The sequence below is a fragment of the Phyllobates terribilis genome, unplaced genomic scaffold, assembly GCF_046119375.1.
Source record: "Phyllobates terribilis strain yellow unplaced genomic scaffold, ASM4611937v1 Scaffold_3__8_contigs__length_932513732, whole genome shotgun sequence".
Lineage (NCBI taxonomy): Eukaryota > Metazoa > Chordata > Amphibia > Anura > Dendrobatidae > Phyllobates > Phyllobates terribilis.
Window position 1 is genome coordinate 23,440,991 of NW_027362763.1, and position 18,063 is coordinate 23,459,053.

Here is an 18,063-nt window from a genome sequence, read left to right on the forward strand (position 1 = left end):
GCAGCACAAAGGATGCAATGCTGGTGTAGAGGGAATTCAAGGCTTGGTGATCCTGGCCCGGCTGTAACTACATATCATCCCACACTTTCCCATCACCCACTCCCAGGAAAGCAGAGCTTCCTGGTGGATCAAGCGTAAAGGCCTTCACCATGAGTCCTTAAAAGGTAAACTGTCAGTAAGTTTGACCCCACTAAACCACTTCTATGCACATGTAGCCCAGTGACAGATAAACTCATTAGTACCTTTTGTGACGACATAGCATTTAATCTTAATTATCCAGTAAAATCAGTAGGCTAGGAGCAATAGCTGTTATCTTTATGTTGACTTTTGAATTTGTGTGTTTTTCTTTAGTTGGTCAAGAAACACACTATCGTTTCAATGAGCTTGGATGTTGACACTTGAGTTGATATTCACTGCAACTTATTGTCTGCTAGCTTTGCAAGATAGGGACTCAGGGTCATTGAACAATGGATGTTTGCTAAATATGTCAATTACCATTGTATAAGCCCATGCAGCTTGTTGACTTGCATCTTTCTTCTCTTCTTACAGGTATATATTTTTCACTGCTTGTGTGACCTCTCCTGAATTGTATCTCCATGCAATGCTCTGCAGCCTATCAATCTCTGGTATATATTTTTCACTGCTTGTGTGACCTCTCCTGAATTGTATCTCCATGCAATGCTCTGCAGCCTATCAATCTCTGGTATATATTTTTCACTGCTTGTGTGACCTCTCCTGAATTGTATCTCCATGCAATGCTCTGCAGCCTATCAATCTCTGGTATATATTTTTCACTGCTCTACGTTTTTTAATCCATGATACTTAAAGGTCATCACACTTACTTTAAGAGTTTATGATCCATGCCGAGTTTGCTAGTCTGTTTTTTTTTTTCCCTGCACTTTATGGTCTCCTGTTGTCTTTTAAGCTAGTGATTGATTGTTAATGAGTTAAATCTGTGTAGATCTAAGCAGATACGTCCCTATATAATGAGACTTGGTTAAGGGGCAGCATTTATGCGGGGGCATTTATGCATATAGCATTTATGCATAATTTATCAAAGTGCCCTGGCAGTTAGAAAATGGCAGTTGGACAGGGCAGGAGACAGGTAAGACATGCAAGACAATTAAATAAACTTGCTTCCAGATCATTTTTTTGGCAAACAGTATTCACCATTTGTATCTGTGCCATTTATTTTCTGGTTGCTACAATCATCCACATTCACCGTTCTCCCACAAATGCGACACACTTCATCCATATTAATCCCTCACTCCTCTCTTCTCCTATGTACAGCTCTCATGCTCTCTTCACAATGTTATACCACACAGATCCATTCATTCCCACCATACAACGCAGGAAACGCTCTCACAAATCACTCAACCATCTGCTCACTCTCTGTATCTTCCTTCTATTAGTCGCAGGTGATATTTCTCCCAGTCCAGGACCCTCCAGTAATAATAACACTAACTCTTTCCCTGTTACATTCAGAAACCCTGCTAATCTCATTAATATTCCCTGCATATCTTCTGTCTCATTCAAATGTGCCCTTTGGAATGCGCGCTCAGCATGTAATAAACTCTCTTACATCCATGACTTTTTCCTCTCTAATTCCCTCAACCTTCTGGCTCTCACTGAAACCTGGATCCAGCAGTCGGACACCACCGCCGCTGCTGCTCTCTCATATGGTGGCCTACATTTCTCTCATACCCCGCGACCTGACAACAGATCAGGTGGAGGTGTTGGTCTGCTTCTTTCAACAAAATGTACTTTTCAGGTGATCCCCCCAGTACCCTCGCTTATCTTCCCGTCCTTTGAGGCCCACACAGTCAGACTCTACCGGCCCTTCTCCCTGCGAGTGGCCGTTGTCTATCGCCCTCCAGGTCCCCCCCGTCAATTCCTGGATCACTTTGCTGCCTGGCTTCCAAATTTTCTATCCTGCGACATCCCCACGATAATCATGGGAGACTTTAACATCCCAATTGGCGATCCTCTTTCCCCATCTGCCGCTCACCTTTTATCACTAACCTCCTCCTTCGGCCTTTCACAGCTTGCTAATTCTCCTACACATGAGGACGGGAACACATTGGACCTGATCTTCTCCCGGCTGTGCTCAGTACATGACTTTACTAACTCTCCCCTTCCACCCTCTGACCATAATCTTCTTTCATTCTCTGTCAAGAACTGTGACTCTACTCAAGACCCCCCACTTTCCACACTTATAGAAATATACGCGCCATTAACACCCAGAAATTTATAAAAAGGTTGCAATCATCATTGGCCCCAATCTCCTCCCTCTCGTGTCCCGACTCTGCATTGAAGCATTATAACAAATTAATGCTATGCGCCCTGGATGAAGCAGCACCTCCTACACAAAGAACAATTCGGCACAGACGGCGACAACCCTGGCACACGCCTCAAACACGTCTGTTCCAGGTGCGCTGAACGGCTGTGGAGAAAATCTAATCTGCCCGAAGATTTCCTCCATTATAAATTTATGCTGAAAACATATAACTCTGCTCTTCACCTCTCCAAACAAACCTACTTTAACAACCTCATCATCTCACTTTCCAATAATCCTAAACGACTCTTTGACACGTTTCATTCTCTCTTCAATCAAACAGCACAGGCCCCGACCACCGACCTCAGCGCAGACGATCTGGCAAATTATTTCAAAGAAAAAATTGACCATATCCGACAGGAAATTTTCTCCCAATCCCCAAATGTTTTGCATGCTCTCCCCCGCCACATTGTATCTTGCTCACTTTCTGACTTCGAACCAGTCACGGAAGATGAAGTGATCAGGCTCCTTGCATCTTCTCGCCCTACCACCTGCACCAGTGACCCTATTCCCTCACATCTCCTTCAGTCCCTTGCTCCAGCTGTCACCACTCACCTAACTAAAATTTTCAACCTTTCCCTCTCATCCGGTATCTTTCCCTCTTCTTTTAAAGACGCCAGCATACAACCATTACTTAAAAAAACATTCCTTGACCAGAACTGCACAGCCAACTACAGACCTGTTTCCAATCTTCCCTTTATCTCTAAACTCCTGGAACGCCTGGTCCATTCCCGTCTAATCCGCTACCTCTCAGACAATTCTCTTCTTGACCCTTTACAATCTGGTTTCCGCTCTTTACATTCTACTGAAACTGCCCTCACTAAAGTCTCTAATGATCTACTAACAGCTAAATCTAATGGTCACTGCTCCCTGCTGATCTCCTGGATCTCTGCAGCATTCGACACTGTGGATCACCAGCTCCTCCTCACTATGCTCCGCACTATCGGCCTCAAGGACACTGTTCTCTCCTGGTTCTCCTCCTATCTCTCTGACCGCTCCTTCTCTGTGTCTTTTGTCGGCTCCTCCTCCTCCCTACTTCCCCTTACTGTCGGGGTTCCTCAAGGATCAGTCCTAGGCCCCCTTCTTTTCTCCTTATACACCGCTCCCATTGGACAAACAATCAGCAGATTCGGTTTTCAGTACCATCTCTATGCTGATGACACCCAATTATACACCTCTGCTCCGGACATCACCCCGGCATTACTACAAAAGACCAGTGATTGTCTTTCTGCTCTGTCTAACATCATGTCCTCCCTCTGCCTAAAACTGAATCTGTCAAAAACTGAACTCCTCGTCTTTCCTCCCTCCACTAACCGACCTGTGCCCGATATTGCCATCTCCGTTTGTGGCTCAACCATTACTCCCCAGCAACAAGCCCGCTGTCTTGGGGTCATTTTTGATTCAGATCTTTCTTTCACTCCTCACATCAAATCACTCGCTCGTTCATGTCATCTACACCTCAAAAACATCTCAAGAATCAGAACTTTTCTCACCTTTGACTCAGCAAAAACTCTTACTGTTGCTGTTATTCATTCCCGTCTGGACTATTGCAACGCTCTACTAATCGGTCTCCCTCTTACTAAACTCTCCCCTCTCCAATCCGTTCTGAACGCAGCAGCCAGGATCATATTCCTCGCCAACCGCTACACCGATGCCTCTTCCCTGTGCCAGTCATTGCATTGGTTACCCATCCAATATAGAGTTTGTTTTAAACTTATCACGCTTACCCACAAAGCGCTCCATGCTTCAGTACCCCCCTACATCTCCTCCCTTGTCTCAGTCTACCACCCTACACGTGCCCTCCATTCTGCAAATGACTTAAAACTAAAATCCTCCATAATCCGAACTTCCCACTCCCGTCTCCAAGATTTCTCGCGTGCTGCGCCAATTCTTTGGAATGCACTACCCAGGACAGTTCGATTAATTCCCAATACCCACAGTTTCAAGCGAACCCTAAAAACACATTTCTTTAGACTGGCGTATCACCTAAACACACTCTGTCCGTCCCAGTTTTCCCCCATATTAAAATCTTCTTCAACTTCGGGTTCATACCATCCATGCACATAATAGCCTCTGTCAGGACTGCACACATACTGGCTGACGACCAGTCCATGTATTATTATTTATCCTATTCAGTATATCTAGGCTGCATTATACAATATATGTACTTTTTACCTTTTGTGTTTCCCCCATTTCCTCAGACTGTAAGCTCGCGAGCAGCCGGACACTCACTCCATTCAATATGAGATATGCTTATTCTGTATTGTCTGTATATGTCCCCCCTAAAATTTGTAAAGTGCTGCGGAATATGTTGGCGCTATAAAAATAAAAACTTATTATTATTATTATTGTTTGGGTAGTTATAGTTTAACCTTCTTTGTTTGCAAGTCAACATTGGGGGATGAGCTGTGCATATTCGAGCAATGTGAGTTAATATCATCATCCCTGATCCTTGACCTGTGGATGTTGGCTTGAAAGGACATTTGTGCACTATATAAGGGGGATATGTCTCTGTATCAAGAGATTCCTTTACAAAACCACAGCTAGTAACACTCTACGAGACAGCTCTACAGGACACCATGGCTCCATCGAGAGGGACACAGACCTGGATTCTACAGGATGCCAGCCTAAGGGACCACGGCCTTGGCTGGAGGAATACAGATCTGCTCCATTGACTATCACAGAACCCATGGATACATTTGGGGAAACCAAGTTGGGACCCTCTGGTCACCTGGTCCCATGGAGATGTTTGGGGTAGCCAGGTTGGGAGACTCCGGTCACCTGGAACCCATGGATATGCTCAAAGAAGCCAGGTTGGGACCCTTGGGTCGCCTGGCCACGTACCTCAATGGACTGTCAGCTTTCTAAGCTTGTTGTCGTTACTTCCTCTCTGTGGATGCCCGCCAAGAGCGGGGTGCCATCAGTGGGGGGAGTCAGCCCTGGTAGCCCCTCGGAGTCGCAGTGGCTTTAATCCAGACTAGTCAGCGGAAAGGCAAGACTCTGTTATTTTGCACCGTCTTGTGTATTTGCTGGGACTGTTCTATGTGTTATTGTCTGTTTGGTGGTTCAGTAAAGTATTGCCACACTGTTTACCATCACCCTGTGTTGTCTGAGTATTCTGTCCACGGGAACCACCGTGTCTTCACATTTTGGTGGCAGTGGTGGGATACTATTCAGCCCAGCGGATCTGGGGAAGCTGCAAGGGACTGTTATTCGCAGACACTGTCCAGGGCTTCACACCCAGGGAGGCATATAAACAGACCCAGCAGACTATAAGTGAGGCATACATAGCAGGTTTCGGACGCTACCATGTCCGACCCCACCAACACTGCCTTGGGAAGAAGACCAGTGTGGGTGTAAAAAAGCAACAAGAAACGGAAACTATATGAGCTGTGCCAGCTTCAACGGATTGAATATCAGGCCACCGACACTCGAATGGATTTAATCCAGGATGTGGAGGACGTCACGTCTGGACGCAATGGCTGTGAGTCGGTTCTCGTCAATTACGTGTGGAGTTTATTCACAAGGAAGACATGTAATATGCTCTGAGGAAATTGGATGATTCAAAATGTTGTCCTCATGAAGGTGAGACCTGTTACATTTGTGTCTGTGCTTAAAGACATGCTGATGGACTGTCCCCAATAAGTGGAGAAGGATGATTGGGATCCTATCATGCCTGGCTAATTAAGATGGGGGAGCAATGTGACGACACAGCATTTAATCTTAATTATCCTGACACAAATTTAGTAGGCCAGGAGCCATACACCTTTATCTTTATGTTGACAAAAGCGGGGGGCGATTTGTGGGGGTAGTCGGCCCTGGAAGCCCCTCGGAGTCGCAGCTGCTCTATTCCCGGCGGGCAGAGCGGAAGAGTGAGACTGTGTAATTTGCTCCATCTTGTGTATTTGCTGGAACTGATCTATATGTGTATTTTCTGCTTTGTGGTTCAATAAAGTATTACCACGCTGGTTTACCCTCACCCTGTGTTGTCTGAGTAGTATTCTGCCCACGGGCGACCACGGGTCTTCACACCTTTATATTCTCAATCTGTTGCCGGAATCTTGAGAAATCCATGTTTTTAGTGGCATGTAAATTAAGTATTAGGCGCAGGAGGGAGCACTTAACACAACTCTGCCTCCTCCGGCTATTAGCATCCTTTGCGCCTCCCTCTCTCTGTCGATCGATAGCTGATATACATCTGACGTCAAGTGCCGGACAGGAATTGAGCGCTTGCACGGATCAGCTGTCTCCCTGTATCTGTGCACTAACTTACCGTCCTGAGGGCGCAGACTTCACCTTTTACTGCGCCACAGAACGCTGAAGCCTGTTGTGACGGGAGCTAGTTACCCCATTCGCAGATGTCCAATCTTCTTCTGCAGGCCCCTGACATGGAAAGGCTTCTCTTACACTGGGATATATAAAATATGACTATCGCACAGTGTCTCCAAGATGAACTGAACTTTTATTCTCACAAGCAGGTTTTATAGAGAATCACACAGGCTATTTTTAGCACCCATTGTTCTCACCAAATAATACCCACAGTAGGCTCCCAGACAGCAGTTATGCAACAACCCATTAATCAGCACATTGTCTGTTTGCCACTGCTAAGTGAGCACAGGAAGGTGGGGGCCAGGAGTGCTTCGGTCACATCACAGCATGTTCAACAATATGCGATCCACAATAGTCACCCCACTTTATAACATTATGTCCCATTAGCTGCATAGGCGCTACGACAACCCCCATGTGGCAAAATCCTGGAGTACAGGGTTGATCCGTCACACCTGTGCCCTCAGGAGGTGCCCATTTGCTCTCAGGAGGTGCCCAGTAATGATGCCTCTGCTTTGTGACAGCCAAAATTTGTGCTAGTCTCAAAATAATTGACCAAAACTGAACTAGAAAGGAGCCTTGTTGCAATAAACCAGTGATTCCATTATTACATACCTGCGGTCTCATCTCCTAGAAGTTCCCCCTCCAAGTCACTCATATATGGCTGATCGTCCATCATCTGCTCATCTTCTCCTTCAACTTCCATTTTAATGATGGTTAAATCTCCAACCTGATGTTACATATATAACAGCTCAGTAAAATACAGCAGACACATCACCCAAAGAAGCTCCGAAGTCTCTGAGCGCACCCCCATATACGTGTGGAGGAGGTGCTGCTTCAGCTACCTGGTCACTCTCTGGACAGTCCTGGGAATACAGAGGAGTCGGACATCTCTCCGGGGGATTTCTTTCACGGAGTCCATCTGTAGGAAACAGCCGGACAAGAGATCGTTACATGGGATGATGGGAGAAGTATCTAGGTGACTTTCTAACAGACATGAACTTCCCCTCTCCTTACACTGCCGCTCAGCCATGAAATCCGTCTCTTCTTCTTCTTCATCATCATCTAGCACCTCAACCTTAATATTAATCAGATCTTCACCCTAAAATACAAGAAAATCCTGAAATGAGCCACGAATCCGTGATTTATGGTCGTATGTGGGTGAGAAGATAGTGCCACCGACCTGAAGACTCTCTGGGACATTCTCCTCTGGACAGTCCTGGGAATACAGAGGAGCCGGACATCTCTCCGGGGGATTTCTTACACTGAGTCCATCTGTTGGGAGACACACAGTGACAATACACTGACCGCCATACATCTACATAGCGGACACGGCAACTACACAACTCCTGCACATCTACATACAGGACATGCTGGCTACATGACCCCCGTACACCTATATATTGGACATGGCGGTTACATGATCCCCGTACACCTACATACCGGACATGGCGGTTACATGATCCCCGTACATCTACATACCGGACATGGCGGTTACATAATCCCCGTACATCTACATACCGGACATGCTGGCTACATGACCCCCGTACATCTACATGCAGGACATGGCGGTTACATGATCCCCGTACATCTACATATCGGACATGGGGGTTACATGACCCCCGTACACCTACATACCGGACATGGCGGTTACATGATCCCCGTACATCTACATACCGGACATGCTGGCTACATGACCTCCGTACATCTACATATCGGACAGGGTGGCTACATGACCTCCGTACATCTACATACCGGACATGGCGGTTACATGACCTCCATACATCTACATACCGGACATGGCGGTTACATGACCCCCGTACATATACATATCGGACATGGAGGCTACATGACCTCCGTACATCTACATACCGGACATGGAGGCTACATGACCCCCATACACCTACATACCGGACATGGAGGCTACATGACCCCCGTACACCTACATACCGGACATGGAGGCTACATGACCTCCGTACATCTACATACCGGACATGGAGGCTACATGACCCCCATACACCTACATACCGGACATGGAGGCTACATGACCCCCGTACACCTACATACCGGACATGGAGGCTACATGACCCCCGTACATCTACATACCGGACATGGAGGCTACATGACCTCCGTACATCTACATACCGGACATGGAGGCTACATGATCCCCGTACATCTACATACCGGACATGGCGGTTACATGATCCCCGTACATCTACATACCGGACATGGCGGTTACATGATCCCCGTACATCTACATACCGGACATGCTGGCTACATGACCTCCGTACATCTACATATCAGACAGGGTGGCTACATGACCTCCGTACATCTACATACCGGACATGGCGGTTACATGACCTCCATACATCTACATACCGGACATGGCGGTTACATGATCCCCGTACATCTACATATCGGACAGGGAGGCTACATGACCTCCGTACATCTACATACCGGACATGGCGGTTACATGACCTCCGTACATCTACATACCGGACATGCTAGCTACATGACCCCCGTACATCTACATACCGGACATGGCGGTTACATGATCCCCGTACATCTACATACCGGACATGGCGGTTACATAATCCCCGTACATCTACATATCGGACAGGGAGGCTACATGACCCCCGTACATCTACATACCGGACATGGCGGTTACATGACCTCCATACATCTACATACCGGACATGGCGGTTACATGACCTCCGTACATCTACATACCGGACATGGCAGCTACATGACCCCCGTACATCTACATACAGGACATGCTGGCTACATGACCCCCGTACACCTATATATCGGACATGGCGGTTACATGACCCCCGTACACCTACATACCGGACATGGAGGCTACATGACCCCCGTACATCTACATACCGGACATGGCGGTTACATAATCCCCGTACATCTACATACCGAACATGGAGGCTACATGATCCCCGTATATCTACATATCGGACATGGAGGCAACATGACCCCCGTACACCTACATATCGGACATGCTGGCTACATGACCCCCGTACATCTACATATCGGACATGGAGGCTACATGATCCCCGTACATCTACATACCGGACATGGAGGCTACATGATCCCCGTACATCTACATACCGGACATGGAGGCTACATGACCCCCGTACACCTACATATCGGACATGGTGGCTACATGACCCCCGTACATCTACATATCGGACATGGCGGTTACATAATCCCCGTACATCTACATACCGGACATAGAGGCTACATGACCCCCGTACACCTACATACCGGACATGCTGGCTACATGACCCCCGTACATCTACATACCGAACATGGAGGCTACATGATCCCCGTATATCTACATATCGGACATGGAGGCAACATGACCCCCGTACACCTACATACCGGACATGCTGGCTACATGACCCCCGTACATCTACATACCGGACATGGAGGCTACATGACCCCCGTACATCTACATACCGGACATGGCGGCTACATGACCCCGTAAATCTACATACCGGACATGGAGGCTACATGACCCCCGTACATCTACATATCGGACATGGCGGTTACATGACCCCCGTACATCTACATACCGGACATGGCGGCTACATGACCCCCGTACATCTACATACCGGACATGGCGGCTACATGACCCCCGTACATCTACATACCGGACATGGCGGTTACATGATCCCCGTACATCTACATACCGGACATGGAGGCTACATGACCCCCGTACATCTACATATCGGACATGGCGGTTACATAATCTCCGTACATCTACATACCGGACATGGCGGTTACATGACCCCCGTACATCTACATAGCGGACACGGCAACTACACAACCCCTGCACATCTACATACAGGACATGGCGGTTACACGATCCCCGTACATCTACATACCGGACATGGGGGTTACATGACCCCCGTACATCTACATACCGGACATGGTGGCTACATGACCCCCGTACATCTACATATCGGACATGGCGGTTACATAATCCCCGTACATCTACATCCCGGACATGGAGGCTACATGACCCCCGTACATCTACATACCGGACATGGAGGCTACATGACCCCCATACACCTACATACCGGACATGGAGGCTACATGACCCCCGTACATCTACATACCGGACATGGAGGCTACATGACCTCCGTACATCTACATACCGGACATGGAGGCTACATGACCTCCGTACATCTACATACCGGACATGGAGGCTACATGATCCCCGTACATCTACATACCGGACATGGAGGCTACATGATCCCCGTACATCTACATACCAGACATGGAGGCTACATGATCCCTGTACATCTACATACCGGACATGGCGGTTACATGATCCCCGTACATCTACATACCGGACATGGCGGTTACATGACCCCCGTACATCTACATATCGGACATGGCGGTTACATAATCTCCGTACATCTACATACCGGACATGGCGGCTACATGACCCCCGTACATCTACATAGCGGACACGGCAACTACACAACCCCTGCACATCTACATACAGGACATGGCGGTTACATGATCCCCGTACATCTACATACCGGACATGGCGGTTACATGACCCCCGTACATCTACATACCGGACATGGTGGCTACATGACCCCCGTACATCTACATATCGGACATGGCGGTTACATAATCCCCGTACATCTACATACCGGACATGGCGGTTACATGACCCCCGTACATCTACATATCGGACATGGCGGTTACATAATCCCCGTACATCTACATCCCGGACATGGCGGTTACATGACCCCCGTACATCTACATATCGGACATGGCGGTTACATAATCCCCGTACATCTACATCCCGGACATGGCGGTTACATGACCCCCGTACATCTACATATCGGACATGGCGGTTACATGATCCCCGTACATCTACATCCCGGACATGGCGGTTACATGACCCCCGTACATCTACATATCGGACATGGCGGTTACATAATCCCCGTACATCTACATACCGGACATGGCGGTTACATAATCCCCGTACATCTACATCCCGGACATGGCGGTTACATGACCCCCGTACATCTACATATCGGACATGGCGGTTACATAATCCCCGTACATCTACATCCCGGACATGGAGGCTACATGACCCCCGTACATCTACATACCGGACATGGAGGCTACATGACCCCCGTACATCTACATACCGGACATGGAGGCTACATGACCTCCGTACATCTACATACCGGACATGGAGGCTACATGACCCCCGTACATCTACATACCGGACATGGAGGCTACATGATCCCCGTACATCTACATACCGGACATGGTGGCTACATGACCCCCGTACACCTACATATCGGACATGGGGGTTACATGACCCCCGTACACCTACATATCGGACATGGGGATTACATGACCCCCGTACATCTACATACCGGACATGGGGGTTACATGACCCCCGTACACCTACATATCGGACATGGGGGTTACATGACCCCCGTACACCTACATATCGGACATGGGGATTACATGACCCCCGTACATCTACATACCGGACATGGGGGTTACATGGGCCCTACACCTACATACCGGACATGGGGGTTACATAGGCCCTACACATCTACATACCGGACATGGAGGCTACATGACCCCCGTACATCTACATACCGGACATGGGGGTTACATGGGCCCTACACATCTACATACCGGACATGGAGGCTACATGACCCCCGTACATCTACATATCGGACATGGCGGTTACATGACCCCCGTACACCTACATATCGGACATGGGGGTTACATGACCCCCGTACATCTACATACCGGACATGGAGGCTACATGACCCCCGTACATCTACGTACTGGACATGGGGACTAAATAACCTCTGTATATCTATATACCAGACAGTGACTACACAACCTCTGTATATCTATATACCAGACAGTGACTACACAACCTCTGTATATCTATATACCAGACAGTGACTACACAACCTCTGTATAACTATTGTACGGTTTTAGATCTCTGGTAGCTGCTTGTATATGCACAGTGTCATAATGTAATACTAAAATAGGACCAATCTATACAGCCATCTCGAGAGGGGACGTGTCATCCTCACCTTGCGGATTGAAGCATGGCAGCATCAGAAATTGAAGGGTAAAAGAGCTAGCACTCTAACACTACATGTGATCTTGTTGCGCTATGACCTCCTGCTGGGAACAGGTAATTGAAGTAGGCTATCTGATGGAGAGGAGACATGAAGTCCGGACATGGTCTGTACAACAAGATGCAAGGCGACATATTTATCTCCTGTGTAGATACAGTTGAAACCAGAAGTTTCCATCCACTATATATACAGACACATCTCCATGTTTCTCTTAATATCGGACATGAGATCAGAATAATCCTTTCCCGTTTTAGGACAATTAGGATTTTACCATAATGTTTAATATTAGCCCAATGCCGGAATAATGAGAGAGAGAGAAGGTTTAAGGCATTTTTATTACTTACTGCAGAGTCAGGAGTTTCCATACACTACGATTACTCTGCCTTTATACAATTCTGGACGGCCCATATGATGAGGTCGGGTGTTTGGAAGCTTCTGGTTTTGTTTTTTGGAAACATCGGAGTTAATCAGAGACACACCTGTGGATGTATTGTAATGCACACCTGAAACACACTGCTCCTTTGTGTAGCATCATGGGAAAGTCTAAGGCTATGTGCGCACATTCAGGATTTGATTGCAGGAATTTCTGCGTCTCTTGGCAGGAGAAACGCTGCGGAAAAAAATGCACGTTTTGCGGGCGATTTTGACACATTTTTGGATGCGTTTTTGTACATCAATGAATGCTTTTTGGAGCTAAATAAAGATATTTGAAAAAGAAACTTGAGACATTGCTTTAACCCTTGGATTACCGTCAGACCTGGGGTGAGTATATTGGATAATTTAAATGATTAAAGAATGTGTCTGCTGTATTTCAAATAAAGTGTTTACTCTGTGTGTAACTGTTCACTTTACTTTAATTAGCTTTTAGTAATGAAAGGGTCTGATTGACACATTGTCAACACCAAACAAAAGGGCTAGGTGTCAGCTAATCCCATACACCCAATCTCATTAGCATTTTCATTCAAGTCATTTCTGGGGCAGCTGAGAGCTGCTATTTTTAGCCTAGGAAGGTAAACATGTTCCCTGGCTATTAATAACCGCTCACAGGTGTTTTGTTAGCCACTACGTCCCAACCGATCAGCAATAAGCAGCACTTTGGACGCTGCGTATTTTAGCTGCATCCAAAATGCTGTGTTCTAATGCTGCACTTTTCTTGTCGGTACATGTGGATCCACCGCATATAATGACACTTCAATCAGACAAAATCTGCAGTGGAGACTAGCATTTCCACTACAGAAATTGATATGCTGTGGGTTATGCTGTGGCCACGATCAGGAGCCGCTGCAGGTTTGCTGCTGTGTATTTATGCAGCATCAAACCCGCAGCGTCCAGATGTTACAGCATAGTGGGTGGAATTTCTAGAAATCCCATGTCCACTATGTGTGCATCTGAGGCTGCGCATCACCCGCGGATACTGATATGAGGCACGTCTTTCAGGACTGCAGCTCTCAAATTCTCTTGCGGAGCCGTAGTCTCCGCAACAGAAATTTGACCACTAGAATGTATTGAATGTGGTAAATTCACATGGTTAAGTGAACACATTTGGATTTATCTGTGTTCAATAGAATGCAGCATCTGGACACAAATATGCTGCATCCAAAGCGCTGCTACGTCCGGATCGTGGGCACATAGCCCAAAAAATGTAAAAAATTTTTTTTTAAAAAAATGGAGTGGGCTCAAGCATTACTTTTATAACCAGCAGAGGAAAAGCTGACCGCTGGAAGCGGATATTAGTAGCCAGGGAAGGAAAGGGAAGCGGCCATTAGCCAAAAATGTTCCCTGGCTATTAATAACAGCCCACAGCTGTTTGCTTAGCCTTTACTGGATAAATTACAGGGAGATGTAGGGTCCCCCTATAAAATCTAACCAGAAAAAGCTAAACAGACAGCTACGGGCTTATATTAATAGCCAGGGAAGGGGCCACGGATTTTGGAGTCCCAGAAATGGAGCATCCATAAATGCACCAAATCTGACGCTTAGTCTCCGCTCTTCCCACTGCCGTGTAGCGGTGGCGAGTAGGGTAATAGGATTGGGGTTCATGTCAGCCTTGTATTGGCGGCTGACATGAAGTCTAGGTTAGTAATGGAGAGGCGTCTATAAGACGCCCCTATTACTAATCCCGTAGTAAACGGTTTTGACGCTTTTTCAATAAAGACACGGCCAGAATAAAAGTAAAATCCCTTCGTCTCCTAAAAAAAAAACACAATAAAAAACAACTATATCCCTCACCTGTCCTCCGTCATGACATAATCCAGATTGTCCCACGGGTCACTTCTACAGCAGGAACATAAATCACCAATGTGACTGCTGTAGAAGACAGTAATGTACACTGACAGGAGTGTAAAATCACTCCTGCCAGTGTATATTGCTCTGCTGCAGGCTGAGCTCAGGTGAGTTCATCAGCTGAAGATCGGCTGATCAGCCCCGGTGACCTCATACTGCATCAGTACTGTGTGGGAACATTCGTGAGAATATTCCCACACAGCACAGATTTGGTAAACGGAGGTCCCGGAGCTCTCAGCTGATCTTCAGCTGGTGAACTCACGTGACCTCAGCCGGCAGCAGTGATGTACATTGCTGGGAACGAGCGCGCTCCCGTCAGTGTACCGCTGGCCGCCGGGATGATCTGGTCACCGGGGGACGCCGGACAGGTGAGCACAAAAGGTATTTTTTTATTTTAAATAGATTTTTACTTTTTTTTCATTTCACCACGCACAGCCCCGGCTCGGCTGAGGAGACTGTTATCAGTGGAAGCGGCAGTCAGATGATGGGAGAAGTATTCTTCCCCGGCCCGGGTACCATTCTTTGTGCGTTTTTACGCTGCAGAAACGCTACAAAGAATGAACATGCTGCGGATTTTAACGCAATCACAATCCTGAGCGGAAAATTCTGCATCATGTGCACAGCACATCAGGATTACGATTGCATTAGCTGGTCAACAAATTGTAACTTTTTTTCTGTTTCCTGTTTTAAAATAAGTTATCTCTATGTATTTTGAGGCTCTGATTTCAGAAATGTAATCAGAATTTCTGTAGCACGTACCATTTCCAAGATATTTTCATTTTACGAGTATAATGATAAGGACTGTACATAGTACATAATAAATTGGCAGTTATATTAAACTTTTTATATCAGAAGTGTATTTTTGGTAGAAATAACCAATGAAATTCATAATATGGACTCTCTTTATTATAATGTACAGCACTTAAGCCCTGTCCAATCATGCATTGCATTAGTTGTGCACTCTCAGACATGACCAGACACAACTGTCAGACTTTAGTCTATTTCCAAGTAGAATTATATAATAGCAGCAGTAACGACACTGTAGTCTTCATGTGTTTCTTCTGTTTTGCAGAAAATTTCATAAGGAGCAAAACTGTTTAATAAGTAACGAGTTGCAGAATGTCGCGTCATTGTCGCAATAGCAGTGACCTCTTTTGTTATATATGTGGAGGTTATACGCTTAAAGCCCAGAAAAGGAGTATAACTTTGTTAAGAAGGCGTATAAGTTATATTTTGGATGCAAAATTGGTGACCAAGACAGAGCATGGGCTCCTGATATATGCTGCTCATCTTGCGCTATGAGTTTGAGGTCTTGGCTGAATGGTGGGCGACCATCAATGCCGTTTGCCATTCCAATGATCTGGAGGGAGCAGAAGGACCATATAACCGATTGTTTCTTCTGCATGATGAATGTATCCGGTTTTTCTTCTAAGAACAGGAGGTCTACTGAATATCCCAACCTTGCTTCTGCAATTAGGCCAGTGGCGCACGATGAAAGTCTGCCAGTTCCCAAACCACCGCCGGTGTGGAGAATAGAAGATGACGATGAAATGATGGTTGATTCATTAGAGATGGAGGCTGCTGCTTATTCAGATTTCGAACCATCAATATCAAGTGCTCCACGTTTAATATCTCAAGCAAGACTCAACGATCTGCTCAGAGATTTGGCTTTATCAAAGAGTCAGGCAGAACTTCTTGGATCAAGGTTGCAAGGGTGGAATCTGTGGCAGCCAGGTACAAAAGTTTCAGTATTTCGCAGTCTTCATGAAGATTTGACCAAATATTTCCGTCAAGCTGACAGTCTCACTTTTTGCAGTGAAATTACTGGATTGTTTTCTGTCCTTGGAGTTGACCATGACCCAAGCGAATGGCGACTGTTCATTGATTCATCGGTCTTAGGTTTGAAGGCTGTCTCGCTACAATGGCAATGTCTACCCTTCGATACCTATTGAAGAACAGGTTGAAAGTCTTCTTCAGGCTTAAGTCAATGAAGTGCAACATGTCACTTAAAATACATTTCCTTCATTCACACATTGACTATTTCCCACCAAACCTCGGCGCTGTAAGTGATGAACATGGTGAAAGGTTTCATCAAGACATTTCCCAGATGGAGAAACGGTGCCAGGAGAGGTGGAGTCCCTCGATGCCAGGGGAGGTGGAGTCCCTCGATGCTGGGTGACTATTGTTGGAGTCTTGTCCTTGAAACATCCGACAGTGATTATAAATGAAAATCAATGGCAAAACATTTCTAAACTTGATCGCTGTTGCTGACTTTTGCATTCGGAATATCACATACCACTACGAATTTGACAGTATTCAATGCATACATATAATTGCATTTTTCTCAAAAATCTTATGTGATAGAGCAATTAAAGTTATTTCTGAACTCAGCATGGCAATTCCGATGATATTCACCCAATTTCATGCAGGAAACAAAAACTTGTTGAACAATTACCTAGCATTTTTGGTGCATTTTCGCGCGGAAAAAAAACGTTGCAAAAACGCATCAAAACCGCTCAGTGTGCACATAGCTTCAAGAAATCAGCCAAGATATCAGGAAGAGAATTGTGGACTTGCACAAGTCTGGCTCATCCTATAATTTCAAGATACCTGAAGGTGCCTCGTTCATCTGTACAAACAATTATACGCAAGTACAAACAAGATGGGAATGTAAAGCCATCATACCGCTCAGGAAGGAGACGGGTTCTGTGTCCCAGAGATGAATGTGCTTTGGTCCGACATGTGCATATCAACCCAAGGACAAAAGCAAAAGACCTTGTGAAGATGACGGCGGAAGCTGGTAAGACTGTGTCAATATCCACAGTGACACGAGTATATGGGCTGAAAGGCCGCTCTGCCAGGAAGAAGCCATTACTCCAAAAGAAACATAAAAAAGCCAGATTAATCTTTGCAAATGCACACTGGAACAAGGTCCTTAATTTTTGGAGACATGTCCTGTGGTCTGAT

The 18,063-nt window shown here is 46.3% G+C and overlaps 1 protein-coding gene across 2 annotated transcripts in view; it reads right to left on the minus strand.

Moving 5' to 3' along the window:
* Positions 1 to 18,063, minus strand: part of LOC141258724 (oocyte zinc finger protein XlCOF7.1-like) — a 170,953-nt gene that overhangs the window by 10,358 nt on the left and 142,532 nt on the right. For both annotated transcript variants that reach the window (XM_073673771.1, XM_073673772.1), the window contains exons 5-8: positions 7,845 to 7,936; positions 7,679 to 7,763; positions 7,507 to 7,583; positions 7,277 to 7,391 (exon numbers count right to left, since the gene is read on the minus strand). In XM_073673771.1, the coding sequence (XP_073529872.1) occupies positions 7,277 to 7,391; positions 7,507 to 7,583; positions 7,679 to 7,763; positions 7,845 to 7,936 (369 nt within the window). The remainder of the gene's footprint in view (positions 1 to 7,276; positions 7,392 to 7,506; positions 7,584 to 7,678; positions 7,764 to 7,844; positions 7,937 to 18,063) is intronic.